This window comes from Mustelus asterias, chromosome 1, assembly GCF_964213995.1.
Source record: "Mustelus asterias chromosome 1, sMusAst1.hap1.1, whole genome shotgun sequence".
NCBI lineage: Eukaryota > Metazoa > Chordata > Chondrichthyes > Carcharhiniformes > Triakidae > Mustelus > Mustelus asterias.
Genome location: NC_135801.1, coordinates 865,714 through 886,342, shown reverse-complemented (window position 1 = coordinate 886,342; position 20,629 = coordinate 865,714). Strand labels below are relative to the sequence as shown.

The 20,629-nt window shown below is 45.6% G+C and overlaps 1 protein-coding gene across 4 annotated transcripts in view; it reads right to left on the bottom strand.

The window, feature by feature from the left end:
* Positions 1-20,629, bottom strand: part of pcgf3 (polycomb group ring finger 3) — a 165,141-nt gene that overhangs the window by 16,959 nt on the left and 127,553 nt on the right. For 3 of the 4 annotated variants that reach the window (XM_078202053.1, XM_078202118.1, XM_078202167.1), the window contains one exon: positions 5,709-5,846. The exons of the other annotated variant lie outside the window; for it this stretch is intronic. In XM_078202053.1, the coding sequence (XP_078058179.1) occupies positions 5,709-5,846 (138 nt within the window). The remainder of the gene's footprint in view (positions 1-5,708; positions 5,847-20,629) is intronic. 4 annotated transcript variants of the gene reach the window in all.

Genomic DNA, 20,629 nt, shown 5'->3' with positions numbered 1-20,629 from the left:
GTACCCTGGAACATTAAGCCGCCATTCCTACCTTCCCCTTAGCCATGTTTCAGTTATGGCTATAATATCCCAGTCCCACATACCTATCCATGCCGAGTTCATCAGCCTTACCTGTCAGCCTTCTTGCATTGAAATAGATGCAATTTAATCCAACAGGTTTCCTCCGCTCCCTGCCGTGCTCCTGCTATCATGCCTATTCAGCTTGCCGTTGCTGAGTACTGATCACCTTTCAGCCCCTCATTTGCTTCCCTGCTGCCGAGAATCCCACCCCCCCCCCCCGCCAATCTAGTTTAAACCCTCCCTTGTAGCACCAGCATATCCGTCCCCCAGGATATTGGTCCCCCCTCCAGTTCAGATGGAACCCATCCCTATTAAACAGGTCACCTCTGCCCCAGAAAAGACCCCAATGATATAAGAATCTGAATCCCTGTTCCCTGCACCAATTCTTTAACCACGCATTCATCTACCATATTCTCCTGTTCTTACCCTCACTAGCACGTGGCACTGGAAGTAATCCAGAGATTACCACCATCGAGGTCCTGCTTCTTAACCTTTTTCCTAGCTCTCCATAATCACTCCTCAGGACCTCATCCCTATTTCCATTTATGTCACTTGTGCCAAAAAGTGACAACATCGAGTAGTTTAATGAAAATGGTGTCCTGAATCAACTGGGGAGAACTCTCCTGCTCCTGTTCTACATTATGCCATCGGAACTTTCACATCCACCTTAAAAATAGACAATGGAGTACACGTCACTACTCCACTAAAGTGTTAGCGAGATTTTATGCTCAAGTGCCTGGAACGGGACTTAAATCCACAATCTTGTAACTTAGGAGAGAGAGTGCTGTCAACTGAACCACAATTGATAACATCCAGTTACTGGTAACAGAAAATATCTCAAAATGCCTGCGTGCCAACTGGTTGTAGCCACACTTGGAGCACTATGCCTGCACCCACAAGTTAATGGAAAACAAGTGACATCTTTGACTAATGTCAATTAACTCTTCAAAAGTAGGAAGAGGAGAACAAAGAATTGTCATCCTGATATGCTCTTACACAAAGAACAAAGAACCGTACAGCACAGGAAATAGGCCCTTCGGCCCTCCAAGCCTGTGCCGCTCATTGGTCCAACTAGACCATTTGTTTGTATCCCTCCATTCCCAGGCTGCTCATGTGACTATCCAGGTAAGTCTTAAACGATGCCAGCGTGTCTGCCTCCATCCACCCTACTTGGCAGTGCATTCCAGGCCCCCACCATTCTCTCTGTAAAAAACGTCCCTCTGATATCTGAGTTATATCTTGCCCCTCTCACCTTGAGCCCGTGACTCCTCGTGATCGTCACCTCCGACCTGGGAAAAAGCTTCCCACTGTTCACCCTATCTATACCCTTCATAATTTTGTACGCCTCTATTAGGTCTCCCCTCATTCTCCGTCTTTCCAGGGAGAACAAGCCCAGTTTACCCAATCTCTCCTCATAGCTAAGACCCTCCATACCAGGCAACATCCTGGTAAACCTTCTCTGCACTCTCTCTAAAGCCTCCACAACCAGAACTGGACGCAGTACTCCAAATGTGGCCTAACCAGCGTTCTATACAGCCGCAATATCAGACTCCAGCTTTTATACTCTATATCCCGTCCTAAAAAGGCAAGCATACCAAAATGAGGTGACTGAGAGTGAGGAAGGTAGCTCGCAAACAGAGAAAGGTTATAGGCAGTGCAAGAGGGCGGATGGACAGGGAATAGAGAAGGGGAGAGGTCAGACCAAAGGATTGAGATATGTTTACTTTAATGCCAGGAGTATAGTGAATAAAGGGGATGAGCTCAGAGCGTGGATCAATGCCTGGAAGTGTGATGTGGTGGCCATTACGGAGACTTGGATGTCTCAGGGACAGGACTGGATACTCCAGGTGCCGGGATTCAGATGTTTCAGGAAGGACAGGGAGGGAGGCAAGAGAGGGGGTGGAGTGGCACTGTTGATCAGGGATAGTGTCACAGCTGTAGAGAAGGTGTATGCTGTGGAGGGATTGTCCACCGAGTCTCTGTGGGTGGAAGTTCAGAGTGGGAAGGGGCCGGTCACTTTGCTGGAAGTTTTCTATAGGCCGCCAAATAGTAACAGGAAGGTGGAGGAGTGGATAGGGAAACAGATCCTGGAAAGATGCAGTAATAGCAGAGTTGTTGTGATGGGAGACTTTAATTTCCCAAACATAGATTGGAATATCCCTAGGGTAAGGGGATTGGATAGGGAGGAGTTCGTTAGGTGTGTTCAGGAGGGTTTCCTGACACAGCATGTGGACAAGCCTACAAGAGGAGAGGCTGTACTTGATCTGATACTGACCAATGAACCTGGACAGGTGTCAGATCTCTCAGTGGGAGAGCATCTTGGGGATAGCGATCATAACTCTATCTCCTTTATGCTTGCATTGGAAAAAGAGAGGATCAGGCAAGCGAGGAAAGTGTTTATATGGAGTAAGGGGAAATATGAAGACATTAGACAGCAAATTAGAGGAGTAAATTGGAAGGAGGTATTCTCGGGGAAATGTACTGAAGAGAGGTGGCAGTTTTTCAAGGAATGTCTGTCTAGAGTTCTACAGGACAACGTTCCGAGCAGACAGGGAGGTGTTGGTCGGTTAAAGGAACCGTGGTGCACGAAAGCTGTGCGGGACCTAGTCGAGAAGAAAAGGAAAGCGTACAAAAGGCTCAGAGAGCTTGGCGAAGATAGGGATTTAGAAGAGTATACGGCTTGTAGGAAGGGACTAAAGGAGGAAATTAAGAGAGCCAGAAGGGGTCACGAGAAGGCCCTGGCAGGTAGGATTAAGGAGAACCGTAAGGCGTTCTATAAATATGTGAAGAGTAAAAGGATGAGACGTGACGGAATAGGGCCTATAAAAGGTGAAGGCGGGAAAGTCTGTACGGAACCAGTAGAAATGGCAGAGGTGCTCAATGAGTATTTTGCCTCGGTTTTCACAGAGGAGAAGGACCTGGGTGGATGTACTGCGGGCGTGCGGTGGACTGAAAGGATTGAGTATGTGGACTTTAAGAAAGAGGTTGTGCTGGAATCTTTGAATGGTATCAAGATAGATAAGCCGCTGGGTCCGGATGGGATGTACCCCAGGTAACTGTGGGAGGCGAGGGAAGAGATTGCAGAGCCTCTGGCAATGATCTTCGCGTCGTCGATGGAGACGGGAGAGGTGCCGGAGGATTGGAGGATTGCGGATGTGGTTCCTACTTTCAAGAAGGGGAATAGGGATAGCCCAGGTAATTACCGACCGGTGAGTCTAACCTCAGTGGTTGGTAAACTGATGGAGAAGATCCTGAGGGACAGGATATATGAGCATTTAGAGAGGTTTAGTATGCTCAAGAATACTCAGCATGGCTTTGACAGGGGCAGATCGTGCCTTACGAGCCTGGTGGAGTTCTTCGTAAATGTGACTAAACACATTGACGAAGGGAAGGCGGTAGATGTGGTTTATACGGATTTTAGCAAGGCGTTCGATAAGGTCCCCCATGCAAGGCTTCGAGAAAAAGTGAGAGGGCATGGGATCCAAGGGGCTGCTGCCCGGTGGATCCAGAACTGGCTTGCCCAAAGGAGGCAGAGAGTGGGTATAGATGGGTCTTTTTCTAAATGGAGGTCGGTCACCAGTGGTGTGCCCCAGGGATCTGTTCTGGGACCCTTGCTGTTTGTCATTTTCATAAATGACCTGGATGAGGAAGTGGAGGGATGGGTTGGTAAGTTTGCTGACGACACGAAGGTTGGTGGGGTTGTGGATAGTCTGGAGGGATGTCAGAAGTTACAGAGGGACATAGATAGGATGCAAGACTGGGCAGACAAGTGGCAGATGGACTTCAACCCAGATAAATGCGTCGTGGTCCATTTTGGTAGGTCAAATGGGATGAAGGAGTACAATATAAAGGGAAAGACTCTTAGTACTGTAGAGGATCAGAAGGACCTTGGGGTCCGGGTCCATAGGACGCTAAAATCGGCCCCGCAGGTGGAGGAGGTGGTTAAGAAGGCATATGGTGTGCTGGCCTTTATCAATCGAGGGATTGTGTTTCGGAGTCCGGGGATAATGATGTAACTATATAAGACCCTCGTCAGACCCTACTTGGAGTACTGTGCTCAGTTCTGGTCGCCTCACTATAGGAAGGATGTGGAAAAGATTGAAAGGGTGCAGAGCAGATTTACAAGGATGTTGCTTGGATTGAGTGGCATGCCTTATGAGGATAGGCTGAGGGAGCTCGGTCTTTTCTCCTTGGAGAGACGAAGGATGAGAGGAGACCTAATAGAGGTGTATAAGATGGTGAGAGGCATAGATCGGGTGGACTCTCAGAGGCTTTTTCCCAGGGTGGAAATGTCTGCTACGAGAGGACTCAGGTTTAGGGTGCTGGGGGGTAGGTACAGGGGAAATGTTAGGGGGAAGTTTTTCACACAGAGGGTGGTGGGCGAGTGGAATCGGCTGCCGTCAGTGGTGGTGGAGGCGAACTCAATAGGGTCTTTTAAGAGACTCCTGGATGAGACGGAACCTCTCCCGTCTCCATCGACGACGCAAAGATCATCGCCAGAGGCTCTGCAATCTCTTCCCTCGCCTCCCACAGAAACCTGGGGTACATCCCATCCGGTCCCGGCGACTTATCTATCCTGATGCTATTCAAAATTTCCAACACATCCTCTTTCTTAATGTCCACAAACTCAATCTTTTCAGTCCGCCACAATCCTGTAGTACAACCACCCAGGTCTTTTTCCACCGTGAATACCGAGGTAAAGTATTTGTTAAGCACCTCTGCTATTTCTTCCGGTTCTGTACAGACTTTCTCACCTTCACATTTTATAGGTCCTATACCTTCACATCTCATCCTTTTACTCTTAACGTATTTATAGAATGCCTTAGGGTTCTCCTTAATCTTACCTGCCAAGTCCTTCTCGTGACCCTTTCTGGCTCTCCTAATTTCCTTCTAAAGTCCCTTCCTACAAGCCGTATACTCATCTAGATCCCTATCATCGCCTAGCTCTCTGAATCTTTTGTATGCTTTCCTTTTCTTTTTGACTAGGTTCAGCACAGCTTTCGTGCACCACGGTTCCCGTAATATGTTACTAAGCAAATCAGCAACAAACACAGTACAGAAAATGTAAGCACTAAATATGCTGGAATTAAAAAGCAGAAACATGGGTAAATAGAAAACCTTTTAAAAGGTTTCAAACTCTTGAGGGAGACAGGTACTTAGCTGATAACTTCACCGGCTAAGCATTTCACAAGGACACATTGCAATTCTAGTCAAGGAAAAGGGAAAGAAATGTTAAAACATAAAAAGCAAAGAGAAAGAAAAGTTGTTTGCTATACAGCAGCTGCTCCTCCATTTTGCAGCGTGATACATTTGCTGTGCATCGGAATAATCTCAAATTAACAAACTAAATTTGCTAACTTGTAGTATCGATATAGCTTCAGACAAAGCCCAGGATTTGATTTAGGACAAAGTTCCACAATGCTCCAGCAAATAAGGATTCAATCTGCACCCAAAGCAAAGTGAACAAGCAATAAACACGGTAATAAAATAGTGCAAGTAGAATTCACTAATCCTTGGAATAGTCTACATTATACTGTCCCAACACAACTATTTCATAAGGTTATGCTGGGTGAAATAAATATATTAAAGTATACATGCAGTTCCAAAAGAATACTATACTGGCTGTGATATTCATTTTGAAAATTTACCTCATTAAATGATGCTAGGTTGAGTTTTTTGGCGATAAATTTCTTCAGGTGTAGAACTGTAGCCTGTGCTGAACAGCGAATCCACTTCCTCTTCAACCCACGCAATTTACTACTATTGCACTCCAAACAGATGCTTACCTTAAGCAAAAGGCAGACATATAATACAGTATAACCAATCAATAAATATTCTCTGCATTGTCACTGAACATTCAACAACCCAGCAAAATGCAAAGAGAACAGAGCTATTCCCCAAATCCACACACACCTTGAATCTCTCTTCTAGTTAAACCATTGTTTAAAAAAGGAGGGGGGGGGGGAAACAGGCTGAGTAATTACAGGTCAGTCAGCCAGAACAAATTAAATGAACAGGATGCTCAGTTATTTGGCCAAATTAGTAAAGGTCAAATCCCCAGATATAATGGAGCTATCCAATGCTCTGGGGTTAAATCACTTGATACAATTCTAATGGCTACAAGATGCAAGAAGAGGCTCAAAAGAGGGAAAATGAACTGATTCCCAATACTGAAGAGATGACAAACCATAGCTTCTCAGACGGTCTCTGAAAGAAGACAATACAGGAAACAGGAAACACAAAACAGAATATATGAGAGCAGCAGGATACAGGACACAAACATGCTGGCGTAAAGAAAAATTTAGGAAAGATGTCAGAACATTTGGAAACCAGCGGTGTGCCTCAGGGATCGGTGCTGTGTCCAGTTATTTGTCATTTATATTAATGATTTGGATGAGAATTTAGGAGGCATGGTTAGTAAGTTTGCAGATGACACCAAGATTGGTGGCATAGTGGACAGTGAAGAAAGTTATCTAGGATTGCAACGGGATCTAGATCAATTGGGCCAGTGGGCTGACGAATGGCAGATGGAGTTTAATTTAGATAAATACAAGGTGATTCATTTTGGTAGATCGAACCAGGGCAGGACTTACTCAGTTAATGGTAGGGTGTTGGGGAGAGTTATTGAACAAAGAGATCTAGCGGTATAGGTTCATAGCTCCTTGAAAGTGGAGTCACAGATGGACAGAGTGGTGAAGAAGGCATTCGGCATGCTTGGTTTCATTGGTCAGAACATTGAATACAGGAGTTGGGACGTCTTGTTGTACAGTGTGGTAAGGCCACACTTTTTTTTATTCCTTTGTGGGGCATGGGTGTCGCTGGCTGGCCAGCATTTATTGCCCACCCCTATTGTCCTTGTTCAGAGGGCAGTTGAGAGTCAACAACATTGTTGTGGGTCTGGAGTCACATGTAGGCCAGACCAGGTAAGGACGGCAGATTTCCTTCCCTAAAGAACATTAGTGAACCAGGTGGAATTTTCCGACAATTGACAGTGCTTTCATGGTCATCAGTAGATTCTTAATTCCAGACATTTTTAATGGAATTCAAATTCCACCTACTGTCACGGCAGGATTTGAACCCAGAGCAGTTGCTGAGTTTCTGGATTAATAGACGAGCGATAATACCACTAAGCAATCGGCTCCCCAGAATACTGTGAATACTTGGAATACTGTGTACAGTTCTGGTCAACCTATTATAGAAAGGATATTATTAAACCAGAAAGAGTTCAGAAAAGATTTACTAGGATGATACCGGGACTTGATAGTTTGAGTTATAAGGAGAGGCTGGATAGACTGGGACTTTTTTCCCTGGAGCGTAGGAGGCTTAGGGGTGATCTTATAGAGGTCTATAAAATAATGGGACATAGATAAGATAGATAGTCAACATCTTTTCCTAAAGGTAGGGGAGTCTAAAACTAGAGGGCATAGGTTTACGGTGAAAGGGGAGAGATACAAAAGGGTCCAGAGGGGCAATGTTTTTCCACACAGAGGGCGGTGAGTGTCTGGAATAAGCTGCCAGAGGTAGTAGTAGACGCAGGTACAATTTTGTCTTTTAAAAAGCATTTAGACGGTTCCACGGTTAAGAATGGTATAGAGGGATATAGGTTAAACGCGGGCAATTGGGACGAGCTTAATGGTAAAAACTGGACAGCATGGACAAGTTGAGCCAAAGGACCTGTTTCCAGGCTGTGAACCTCTCTGACTCTATAGCATTTCTCTTGGGGGACTGGGGCCAGACCTCCAGAAACAGCTAAATAATGTAATGGGAAAACACTGGTATTCTGAAAACACAAGAGGATATGTAGGGGAAAGACTTTTTTTCATCCAAAGCAAGCTTGTTGAAAATGGATCTAGATACATCCTGATAAGAGGATTTGATCATGGAAGTTTGGAATTTCAATGAAAAAAGGTGGAAAGCGTATTCTACTGAGACTGGCACTGAGCACACTTTTGGAGTAGAAGAACCTACATTCAGCACCCAATGGTTCTATGGTTAACCTCCAAGTCTAAAGTTGAGTGTATTCCAAAAGTAAGCATTAATTCACCAAAGAAACTTGTACTATTAAAGCCATTCATTCATCTACTATCTGCTGTTGCAAGTAAGAATTACAGTAAAACTCTTAACATTTCAGAAACAGTTGGTGAGTTCATGATATTTGAACAAAGAACAAAGAACAATACAGCACAGGAACAGGCCCTTCAGCCCTCCAAGCCCGTGCCGCTCCCTGGTCCAAACTAGACCATTCTTTTGTATCCCTCCATTCCCACTCCGTTCATGTGGCTATCTAGATAAGTCTTAAACGTTCCCTGTGTGTCCACCTCCACCACCTTGCCCGGCAGCGCATTCCAGGCCCCCACCACCCTCTGTGTAAAATACGTCCTTCTGATATCCGTGTTAAACCTCCCCCCCCTCACCTTGAACCTATGACCCTCGCGAATGTCACCACCGACCTGGGAAAAAGCTTCCAACCGTTCACCCTATCTATGCCTTTCACAATTTTATACACCTCTATTAGGTCACCCCTCATCCTCCATCTTTCCAGTAAGAACAACCCCCGTTTACCCAATCTCTCCTCATAACTAAGCCCTTCCATACCAGGTAACATCCTGGTAAACCTCCTCTGCACTCTCTCTAAAGCCTCCACGTCCTCCTGGTAGTGTGGCGACCAGAACTGGGCGCAGTATTCCAAATGCGGCCGAACCAACGTTCTATACAACTGCAACATCAGACCCCAACTTTGATACTCTATGCCCCGTCCTATAAAGGCAAGCATGCCATATGCCTTCTTCACTACCTTCTCCACCTGTGACGTCACCTTCAAGGATCTGTGGACTTGCACACCCAGGTCCCTCTGCGTATCTACACCCTTTATGGTTCTGCCATTTATCGTATAGCTCCCCACTATGTTAGTTCTACCAAAATGCATCACTTCGCATTTATCTGGATTGAACTCCATCTGCCATTTCTTTGCCCAAATTTCCAGCCTATCTATATCCTTCTGTAGCCTCTGACAATGTTCCTCACTATCTGCAAGTCCAGCCATTTTTGTGTCGTCCGCAAACTTACTGATCACCCCAGTTACACCTTCTTCCAGATCGTTGATATAAATCACAAACAGCAGAGGTCCCAATACAGAGCCCTGCGGAACACCACTAGTTACAGACATCCAGCCGGAAAAAGACCCTTCCACTACCACCCTCTGTCTTCTGTGACCAAGCCAGTTCTCCACCCATCTAGCCACCTCCCCCTTTATCCCATGAGATCCAACCTTTTGCACCAACCTACCATGAGGGACTTTGTCAAACGCTTTACTAAAGTCCATATAGATGACATCCATGGCCCTTCCCTCGTCAACCATTCTAGTCACTTCTTCAAAAAACTCCACCAGGTTAGTGAGGCATGACCTCCCTCTCACAAAACCATGCTGACTATCGTGAATGAGTTTATTCCTTTCTAAATGCGCATACATCCTATCTCTAAGAATCCTCTCCAACAACTTCCCTACCACGGACGTCAAGCTCACCGGCCTATAATTTCCCGGATTATCCTTCCTACCCTTCTTAAATAACGGGACCACATTAGCTATCCTCCAATCCTCTGGGACCTCACCTGTGTCCAGTGACGAGACAAAGATTTGCGTCAGAGGCCCAGCGATTTCATCTCCGTCTCCCTGAGCAGCCTGGGATAGATTCCATTAGGCCCTGGGGATTTGTCAGTCTTTATATTCCCTAAAAAACCTAACACTTCCTCCCTTGTAATGGAGATTTTCTCTAACGGGTCAACACTCCCCTCCGAGACACTCCCAGTCAACACATCCCTCTCCTTTGTGAATACCGACGCAAAGTATTCATTTAGGATCTCCCCTACTTCTTTGGGCTCGAAGCATAATTCCCCACTTTTGTTCCCGAGAGGTCCGACACTAACGACAAGGATACATCAGAGGATGAGTAAATGATTAAAGAAACATTCAGAATAATGCGGTCACATTTTCATTAGGTCCTTCTCATGACTGTACATACAATTTTTTTATTCATCACAGGATATAGATGTTGCTAGCAAGGCTAGCATTTATTGCTCATTCTAATTGTCCCAGGAAAGGTGTTGGTGATCCGCATTCTCAAACTGCTGTCGTCCATCTGGTGTAGGTGCATCGCAGTGCAGCTCGGTAGCGAGTTCCAGGATTTTGACTCAGTGACTACTTTTTGCTTCCTGTCACTCAGATAACTTTGTATCCATGATAAACACTGTCCCTTTTGCTGACAAGCCTGCTGTATGGCAGTTAATCAAATGAAAGCTCATGTGCACCATATCAAATCTCCCTACCGCATCTCATTGAATGGATGTGTCTAATTAAATTCCTCAGATTTCTGATGTGCTGCAAGGTAAATTTATCATTGCATCTTCAAAAGCAGAAGGCACATGGTAAAGAAGTGTGAACTTTTCTACTTCAAACATCCATAGTCAGCATCCAGTTATATCTGATCAGTTACAGTACAATTGTGCACATAGCAAAGCTCCCTGTATTCTTCCCAGCAATGCACACTAGCTCCTGTCAAGAATAGGAGCCCTGTTGTGCTAACATCTCTTCACTTCTAACTATCAAACATCTTACAGCCTCTCTATCACAAAACTCACGTAATTGCTGTCGCAGTCCCATGCCCACTTCATCTACCTGGAGAATAAACACTTGCGTGGACTATGTTCAAGACCCCTCAACTAAATGAGATGCTTGCGGCTTCTACTTCTTTCCAGACATGAAGGGATTTACTTTGAAATTAAATTGGCGCAATGCTTTTTGTGACGGATCCTAACAAAGGTGTTGTGGTTTGGGGAGCTTGTTTTATTGCCACAAATTAAGAAAGGGGCGATGTGAGCTGTTAGAATATGAAATCAACATATGTAGATTATTTTATCTTAAATTTGCATAAACGTAATGAATTAGTTCTTAAAATGCATATTTAATATGCAACACAAGACAGTTGAGTGTAAATGATAATGTTTCATAAACTTAGTTGTAGAACCAAAATTTTGCTAAACCATGTAATTGCCTAATTTTTACTTACAAATTGCGAGCAAAGGGAGCTCTTGAATAAATAGGCCTATTTGTGTATATTATTTATTTTCGGAGTGCACATTTCCATTTAGTCAGCTATTTAGGTGCAAGTTAAATTGTTTTTTCCCACATTTCAAAGTTAAAAACACTTGGCTTGATACAGTTTGCAAAAGTCACAAATGGATTTAAAATAGAACCGAGATGATAAACATTATCTACTTTACAAAAATTAGAATTTTAGGTATAGATTTCAAATAAAACTATTACTGAGAAACAGTAATGTTCACTAATGTTTAAATAAATGGCCAGCACAGCCTATTCCTGCAATGTTGGAAGGTCGTAAAACACAGAGTTCTTAAAATTTCCGTAATTTAACTTGCACTGTTATTGGTGGCACGGTGGCACAGTGGTTAGCACTGCTGCCTCACAGCGCCAGGGACCCGTATTCAATTCCAGCCTCGGGTCACTGTCTGTGTGGAGTTTGCACATTCTCCCAGTGTTTGCGTGGGTAGTCTGGTTTCCTCCTAGAGTCCGAAGATGTGCAGGTTAGGTGGATTGACTATGGTAAATTGCCCCTTGGTGTTCCAAGATACGTAGGTTAGATGGATTAGCCATGGTAAATATGTGGGATTACAGGGATAGGGTGGAGGACAGGGCCTGGGCAAGATGCTCTGTCAGAGAGTCGGTGAAGACTTGATGGGCTGAATGGCCTCCTTCTATGAAATGAATCGAATTAAAGAGAAAGCCTCCAGTGGCTACAGCAACCACATAACATAACAGCATAGTTGCAGTTGTTGAAAGTCAAACATTGCAAACCCAGAATATCATTGGAAAGTTCTGCAGAGCAGCACCTTCAGCACAATCATCGTTAGCTGTCTCATCAATGATAATCCTTCCTTCATGAGGTCGAGTGGGGCTCCTCCCTAGTGATTCTGCAATGTTCAGTTTAGTTCACAACCTCCTATAATGAAATAGCCCTTGTCAACCTGTAGCAGGCAAGATGACGGCATAGTGGTTATGTCACTGGATTAGTAATCCAGAGGCCCAGACTAACCCTCTTGAGACATGGATTCAAATCCCACCATGGGCTGGTGGAATATGAATTCAATTAATAAATCTGCAATTAAAAACTGATCTAATGTGACCATGAAACCTTTACATAAGGAACTCTGCTGCATCTACCTAGTCTGGCCTACAAGTGACTTCATAACCACAGCAATGTGATTGACACTTTGAAATGGCCAAGCAAGCCTTTCAGATCAAGGGCAATTAGGAACGGGGAACAAATGCCAGCGACAGCCACATCCCCCACGAAAGAAAAAAAGAACAAAGGTCCTGACAAGCAACATGAATGCCAGGCTTTCACCATTTCCAAAAGGAAAAGCCCAACTTTCTCCAAACCTTCAACAGCTCCACTAAGCTCCCTGCTTTAATTTCCGTAACATTGTTAACCCCGCTCCTTAGCTTATCTGTTGCTCAAGTCTTAATTGATTACCTGGTCTTGATTATTTGAATATTTGCCTGGTCAGCCACCCACCTTCGGCTCCCTGTAAACATAAGCTTATCCAAATCTCTTGCTGCCCATATCCTGATGGGCATCAAGTCATAAGTCACTTGACGTCACCTAAACTGGCTCCCAACTGAGCAATGCCAGGACTTAAAAACTCTCATCCTTCTTTTCAAATCCCTCAAGGGCCTTGCCCCAACTTAACTCTGTAATCTCCTCTTGCCCTACATCTCACTAAGGTATCTGCATTCCTCCAATTGTGATCTTTGACACAATCCCAGTTTTAATTGCTACACAATGGGGTCTTGCGGAGGCCTTAAGCTCTGGCATTCTCTTCCTAAATCTCTCTACCTCTCTACTTTCAAATCCTCCTTTAGGATGCTTCTTTAATCCTTCGCCAAGTTTTTTGTCATCTGTCCTATTGGCTCTTTATGTGGCTCCCTATTGAATTTTATTTGGTAATGCTCCTATAAAGTGCCTTGAAACATTTTACTATCTTAAATACGCTAAACCAACGAAAACTGTTGTTGACGATGTTGAGGGCACTCACTTATCAGAAAGTGTACTGGACCAACAATGTCAGGACTGTTGCTACAGAAGCAAGGCAAAGGTTAGTGAATCAATGGCATTTGGTTCACCTTCTGAATCCTCAAAGCTTTCTCACCATCTGCAGGATTTAAGCCCCAATTGTGATGGAATACTCAAAACTCACCTGGATGGAAGTAGCTGCAATACCACAAAAAACTCAACACTATCCAGGACACAGCACTGTTGCCTGGCTGCCTCAGCCACTTGAATGAAAATCTACCATTTCCTCCAGTGGTGAAGTATGGCTGCAGCATAGAGGCCGCAATCACAGCAATTCACCAAACTCATTTCACCAGCACCACAGTCTAATAACCTCTATTACCAAGAAACCAACACTGCTCACCTCCATGTCGCACACCAGCCTCATGCTATCTCCTCATCTTTAAAAGATGTACAGGGACAGAGGGAGTTCATTGATCTTTGAAGGTGGTGGGATATATTGAGAGAGCAACAGAGGCATTGAGCATTCAACATTAGGATGTCTGCATTCAGCAGAATTCTACCTCAATCACTGCAACCCTTGAAAATACCGTATATTGCATAACTTCCAAGCAAACGATCTGTTTATAAGTGGACAGCATCAAAAGCTAATGAAGGAAGGTTACCTCAGCTAATCCATCCACTATATCCATCTCTTGCAGCATTCAACCGATTCCAGAAATTCTGCTTCCACTATCCAATTTAGCAGTACAATTGCTGGCCACTTTTTCGGAGAGGAAAACCTTCCTAACTCTGTCAGAAATTTGTCTTTTACCAATTTAAACCTGTAAACCCTGACCCAGTTCTTGCAGTTTAATCCTATACCCCGATTCTATTTGTCATCTTCATGCTTATCCTTCGAGGCAAAGATGATTGTTCATCTGGGCGTTTGGCAGGCTTCCGGTGGGTACTTAAGTGACTGCTAAGGTCAATCTGCACTTGGAAGGTTCAGCTGAAAGCTGGGCAGGATACCATATATGATTGAATTTTGGACAAGTTGCTGACTTGTGATTTACTATCCTTGTGTTTTCTCCCTGCCCGTAATATGCCCTTGCTTGTGAAGGAGGCTGCATCATTTTAAAATTTATTTTGGGCAGTGATAAGATTCCTACCTGAAGCCTGCAAAGTGTCCCTGTAGCATTTCCTTCAACCACCATGACAGCTTACCCCAGAGTTAAGCTTTCCATTGAAGAGTTGTTTTGCTAAGTGATTCTGGCTACACGACCAGCCGAACTGAGTTTTGACTGTCTCAATATGGTGTGAATGCTTGGCATGTCAGCTCGGGGAGCCCCTCAGTGTCTAGTATTTTGTCCTGCCATCCATCTTCAGGAGTTTGCAAAAGTAGTTCAATTGAAAATGGTTGAGTTTCTTGGCATGTTCAGCCAACATTGTTCCACTGGAGCAAGCAGAGAGGGAGTAATTTGTGGCAGGAGTGCTGGTGAGAGATTTATTTATTTTTATATTTATTTAATTGGTGTAGTTTTTTTGCCTTTATTTTTCGAGTAGTATTTTTCTTTTCCTAATTTTAAAGTGAAAACCGGAAGTGGGCTGCTAAGGAGTCTGGGAAGGGTTTTTTAAGTGCGCGAAGTATAAAAGGGAGGCCGCAGTATACAGCAGGCAGCGGAGTGAGCAGGGAGCAGAGTGTGAGCTGTAAGGGCTTTGGCTCACAGGGCTTCGGGGGAAAGGGCGAGCAGGGATGAGTTTTAATTCTTATTTACTTTTCTCTGTGTACCTTGGTAAAACGGGCCAAATATGAGTGTGAAGCCAGTGTGTTGTTCCCAGTGTAGGATGTGGGAGGACCTGGAGGCACCTGGCCTCCCGGACATCCACATCTGTGAGGGGTGTGTCGAGCTGCGGTTCCTGAGGGACCGTGTTAAGGAGTTGGAACTGCAGCTTGACGATCTTAGGCGGGTGAGGGAGAATGAGGTGGTGATAGACAAGAGCTATCATCAGGTGGTCACACCAGGGCCACGGGTGGAGGCCAAGTGGGTGACGGCCAGGAAGGGTAAAGCTCGGGTGATTGAGAGCACCCCGGTGGATGAGCCCCTACACAACATGTACTCCTGCCTGAGTACTGCTGGGGGGGACAGCCCGCCTGGGGGAAGCAGCAGTGCTGTGTCTCCGGAGTGAAGTCCGGCCCTGCAACTCAGAGGGCTAAGGAAAAGAGGAGGAAGGCAGTGTTAATCGGGGACATGACAGTAAGGGGGTTGGACAGGCGATTTTGCGGAGGCAGGCAGGAGTCTCGGATGGTGGTCTGCCTCCCTGGGTCCGGGATCCAGGATGTCGCTGGTCGACTCCCGGAAATCCTGAGGGGGGAGGGAGAGGAGCCAGAGGTAGCGGTACATATTGGTACCGCTGATGTGGGAAGGAAGGGGGAAGGGGTCATGAAAAGAGAGTATAGGGAATTAGGGACACAGCTGAGGAGGAGGAAAGCAAAGGGAGTAATCTCAGGATTGCTGCCTGTGCCACGGGAGGGTGAGGGCAGGAATGGAGTGAGGTGGAGGATGAATGTGTGGCTGAGGGACTGGTGCAGGGGGCAGGGATTCAGGTTCCTGGACCACTGGGACCTCTTTAGGGGCAGGTGTAATCTGTACACACAAAACAGGTGGCACTTGAATCCCAGGGGGACCAATATCCTGGCGGGAAGGTTGGCTAAGGCTACTGGGGAGAGTTTAAACTAGATAGGTTGGGGGGAGGGGGTCAAGACAAGGTGACTGGGAGCGAGGAAGTTAGCTCGCAAACAGAGAAGGGTTATAGACGGTGCAAGAGGGAGGATGGACGGGGGATAGAGAACGGGAGAGCTCAGACCAAAGGATTGAGATGTGTTTACTTTAATGCCAGGAGTATAGTGAATAAAGGGGATGAGCTCAGAGCGTGGATCGATGCCTGGAAGTGTGATGTGGTGGCCATTACGGAGACTTGGATGTCTCAGGGACAGGACTGGATACTCCAGGTGCCGGGATTCAGATGTTTCAGAAAGGACAGGGAGGGAGGCAAGAGAGGGGGTGGAGTGGCACTGTTGATCAGGGATAGTGTCACAGCTGTAGAGAAGGTGTATGCTGTGGAGGGATTGTCTACAGAGTCTCTGTGGGTGGAAGTTCGGAGTGGGAAGGGGTCGATCACTTTGATGGGAGTTTTCTATAGGTCGCCCAATAGTAACAGGGAGGTGGAGGAGTGGATAGGGAAACAGATCCTGGAAAGATGCAGTAATAGCAGAGTTGTTGTGATGGGAGACTTTAATTTCCCAAACATAGATTGGAATATCCCTAGGGTAAGGGGATTGGATGGGGAAGAGTTCGTTAGGTGTGTTCAGGAGGGTTTCCTGACACAGCATGTGGACAAGCCTACAAGAGGAGAGGCTGTACTTGATCTGATACTGACCAATGAACCTGGACAGGTGTCAGATCTCTCAGTGGGAGAGCATCTTGGGGATAGCGATCATAACTCTATCTCCTTTATGCTTGCATTGGAAAAAGAGAGGATCAGGCAAGCGAGGAAAGTGTTTATATGGAGTAAGGGGAATATGAAGACATAAGGCAGCAAATTAGAGGAGTAAATTGGAAGGAGGTATTCTCGGGGAAATGTACTGAAGAGAGGTGGCAGTTTTTCAAGGAATGTCTGTCTAGAGTTCTACAGGACAACGTTCCGAGCAGACAGGGAGGAGTTGGTCGGTTAAAGGAACCGTGGTGCACGAAAGCTGTGCAGGACCTAGTCGCAAAGAAAAGGAAAGTGTACAAAAGGTTCAGAGAGCTTGGCGAAGATAGGGATTTAGAAGAGTATATGGCTTGTAGGAAGGGACTAAAGAAGGAAATTAGGAGAGCCAGAAGGGGTCACGAGAAGGCCTTGGCAGATAGGATTAAGGAAAACCCTAAGGCGTTCTATAAATATGTGAAGAGTAAAAGGATGAGACGTGACGGAATAGGGCCGATAAAAGGTGAAGGTGGGAAAATCTGTACGGAACCAGTAGAAATGGCAGAGGTGCTTAATGAGTATTTTGCCTCGGTTTTTACAGAGGAGAAGGACCTGGGTGGATATACTGCGGGCTTGCGGTGGACTGAAAAGATTGAGTATGTGGACTTTAAGAAAGAGGTTGTGCTGGAATCTTTGAATGGCATCAAGATAGATAAGTCGCCGGGTCCAGATGGGATGTACCCCAGGTAACTGTGGGAGGCGAGGGAAGAGATTGCAGAGCCTCTGGCGATGATCTTTGCGTCGTCGATGGAGACGGGGGAGGTGCCGGAGGATTGCGAATGTGGTTCCTATTTTCAAGAAGGGGAATAGGGATAGCCCAGGTAATTACCGACCGGTGAGTCTAACCTCGGTGGTTGGTAAGCTGATGGAGAAGATCCCGAGGGACAGGATTTATGGGCATTTAGAGAGGTTTAGTATGCTCAAGAATACTCAGCATGGCTTTGTCAAAGGCAGATCGTGCCTTACGAGCCTGGTGGAGTTCTTCGAAAATGTGACTAAACACATTGACGAAGGGAAAGCGGTAGATGTGGTTTATATGGATTTTAGCAAGGCGTTCGATAAGGTCCCCCATGCAAGGCTTCGAGAAAAAGTGAGAGGGCATGGGATCCAGAACTGGCTTGCCCAAAGGAGGCAGAGAGTGGGTATAGATGGGTCTTTTTCTAAATGGAGGTCGGTCACCAGTGGTGTGCCCCAGGGATCTGTTCTGGGACCCTTGCTGTTTGTCATTTTCATAAATGACCTGGATGAGGAAGTGGAGGGATGGGTTGGTAAGTTTGCCGACCACACGAAGGTTGGTGGGGTTGTGGATAGTCTGGAGGGATGTCAGAAGTTACAGAGGGACATAGATAGGATGCAAGACTGGACGGAGAAGTGGCAGATGGACTTCAACCCAGATAAATGCATCGTGGTCCATTTTGGTAGGTCAAATGGGATGAAGGAGTACAATATAAAGGGAAAGACTCTTAGTACTGTGGAGGATCAGAAGGACCTTGGGGTCCGGGTCCATAGGACTCTAAAATCAGCCCCGCAGGTGGAGAAGGTGGTTAAGAAGGCGTATGGTGTGCTGGCCTTTATCAATCGAGGGATTGAGTTTAGGAGTCCGGGGATAATGATGCAGCTATATAAGACCCTCGTCAGACCCCACCTGGAGTACTGTGCTCAGTTCTGGTCGCCTCATTACAGGAAGGATGTGGAAAAGATTGAAAGGGTGCAGAGGAGATTTACAAGGATGTTGCCTGGATTGAGTGGCATGCCTTATGAGGATAGGCTGAGGGAGCTCGGTCTTTTCTCCTTGGAGAGACGTAGGATGAGAGGAAACCTCATAGAGGTATATAAGATGTTGAGAGGTATAGATCGGGTGGACTCTCAGGGGCTTTTTCCCAGGGTGGAAATGGCTGCTACGAGAGGACACAGGTTTAAGGTGCTGGGGGGTAGGTACAGGGGAAAAGTTAGGGGGAAGTTTTTCACACAGAGGGTGGTGGGCGAGTGGAATCGGCTGCCGTCAGTGGGGTGGAGGCAAACTCAATAGGGTCTTTTAAGAGACTCCTGGATGAGTACATGGGACTTAATAGGATGGAGGGTTATAGGTAGGCCTAAAAGGTAGGGATATGTTCGGCACAACTTGTGGGGCCGAAGGGCCTGTTTTGTGCTTATAGTTTTTCTATGTTCTATGTTTCTATGACGCTGGTACACAGTCCAGGTCTTGCACACGTAGAGCATAGTGGGCAGGTTTATTAGAAACATAGAAACTAGAAGCAGGAGTAGGCAATTCGTCCCTTCGAGCCTGCTCCGCCATTCATTTTGATCATGGCTGATCACTGAATTTAATATCCTCCCTTCCTCCCATATCCCTTGATTCCTTTAGCCCCAAGAGCTATATCTAATTTCTTCTTGAAATCAGACAACGCTTTGGCCACCATTGGGAACATTCTTTCTGAATCCACCCTGTCCAACCCTGTTAGAATTTTATAAGTTTCTATGAGATCCCCTCTCGTTCTTCTAAACTCCAGTGAATATAATCCTAACTGGCTTAGTCTCTCCTCATATGACAGACCTGCCACCCCAGGAATCAGCCTGGTAAACCTTCACTGAACTCCCTCTATAGCAAGGACATCCTTCCTCAGACAAGAACACCAAAACTGCACACAACACTCCAGGTGTGGGGTTATCAACGCCCTGTACAATTGCAGCAAAACATCCCTATCCCTGTACTCAAATCCTCTCTCTGTGAAGGCCAACATACCATTTGCCTTCTTTACTGCCTGCTGTACCTGCGCGCTTACTCTCAGCGACTGATGCACGAGGACTCCAAGGTCTCGTTGAGTATCCACCTCTCTCAATTTACACTCAGTCAAGTAATATTTGTCTTCTTATTATTGCTACCAAAGTGGATAACCTCACATTTACCCACATTATACAGCATCTGCCATGCACATGCCCACACACACAGCCTGAAGCATTTCTACATCCTCCTCACAGCTCACCCTCCCACCAACTTTGTATCATCTGCAAATTTGGAGATAATACATTCAGTTCCCTCTTCCAAATCATTAATATATAATGTGAACAGTTGGGGTCCTAGCACAGATCCCTGTGGAACCCCACTAGTCACTGACTGTCAATCAGAAAGAGACTCTTTTTTGCCAATTCTTTGCTTCCTATCTGCTAACCAGCTTTCTATCCATCTCTAGGCGTTACCTGCAATCCCATGTGCTTTACCTTTACATAGTAGTCTGTTACATGTGACCTATAGACTTGCTCCAAACTGATGTTTGAACTATGTTGAACTCTACACTTGCTCTGGCAATTCTTTCATGTGGCTCGTTATCAGTATGGACAGTTTGAGAGAGAGTACTGCTGAGATAAATTAACTTATCCACTGCTGGCACATTCTGAAATCTTGGGCTAGGGAATCTCTGGAGCAGGCTGGTAATTACTTCCGTTTTCTTTGTGATGACCGTAAGGCTGAAGTAGTTGCTGCACTGATGAACAATTCCATGCCACATTGCATGTCCCTGTGAACAGCTCAGAACTGTGTGAAGATGGGTGTTATTTTTTGATATTTTTGGAAATATGGTGGTATTATGTAAATAAGGTTGTGTGTCTGCATATCATTTAACTATGATGGGGAAGGTTAATAGAGACAGTTTATCTGGGAAAATTGAGAGATGAAAGGGGAAAGGTGCTGAATGCATGCATTTTAATGAGAAGCTGTGCTGAAGTGGAGCAGCATGGTGGCACAGTACTGTTGCCTCACAGTGCCAGAGACCCAGGTTCAATTCCGGCCTCAGATCACTGTCTGTGTGGAGTTTGCACTTTTTCACTTCCCTATTAACCTGCCTTTCCACCTTCAGAGATCTATGGACAAACAAGCCAAGGTCCCTTTGTTCTTAGGAACTTCCCAGTGTCAGACCTTTCAGTTTACTTCCTTGTCAAATTACTCCTTCTAAAGTGCATCACCTCACACATTT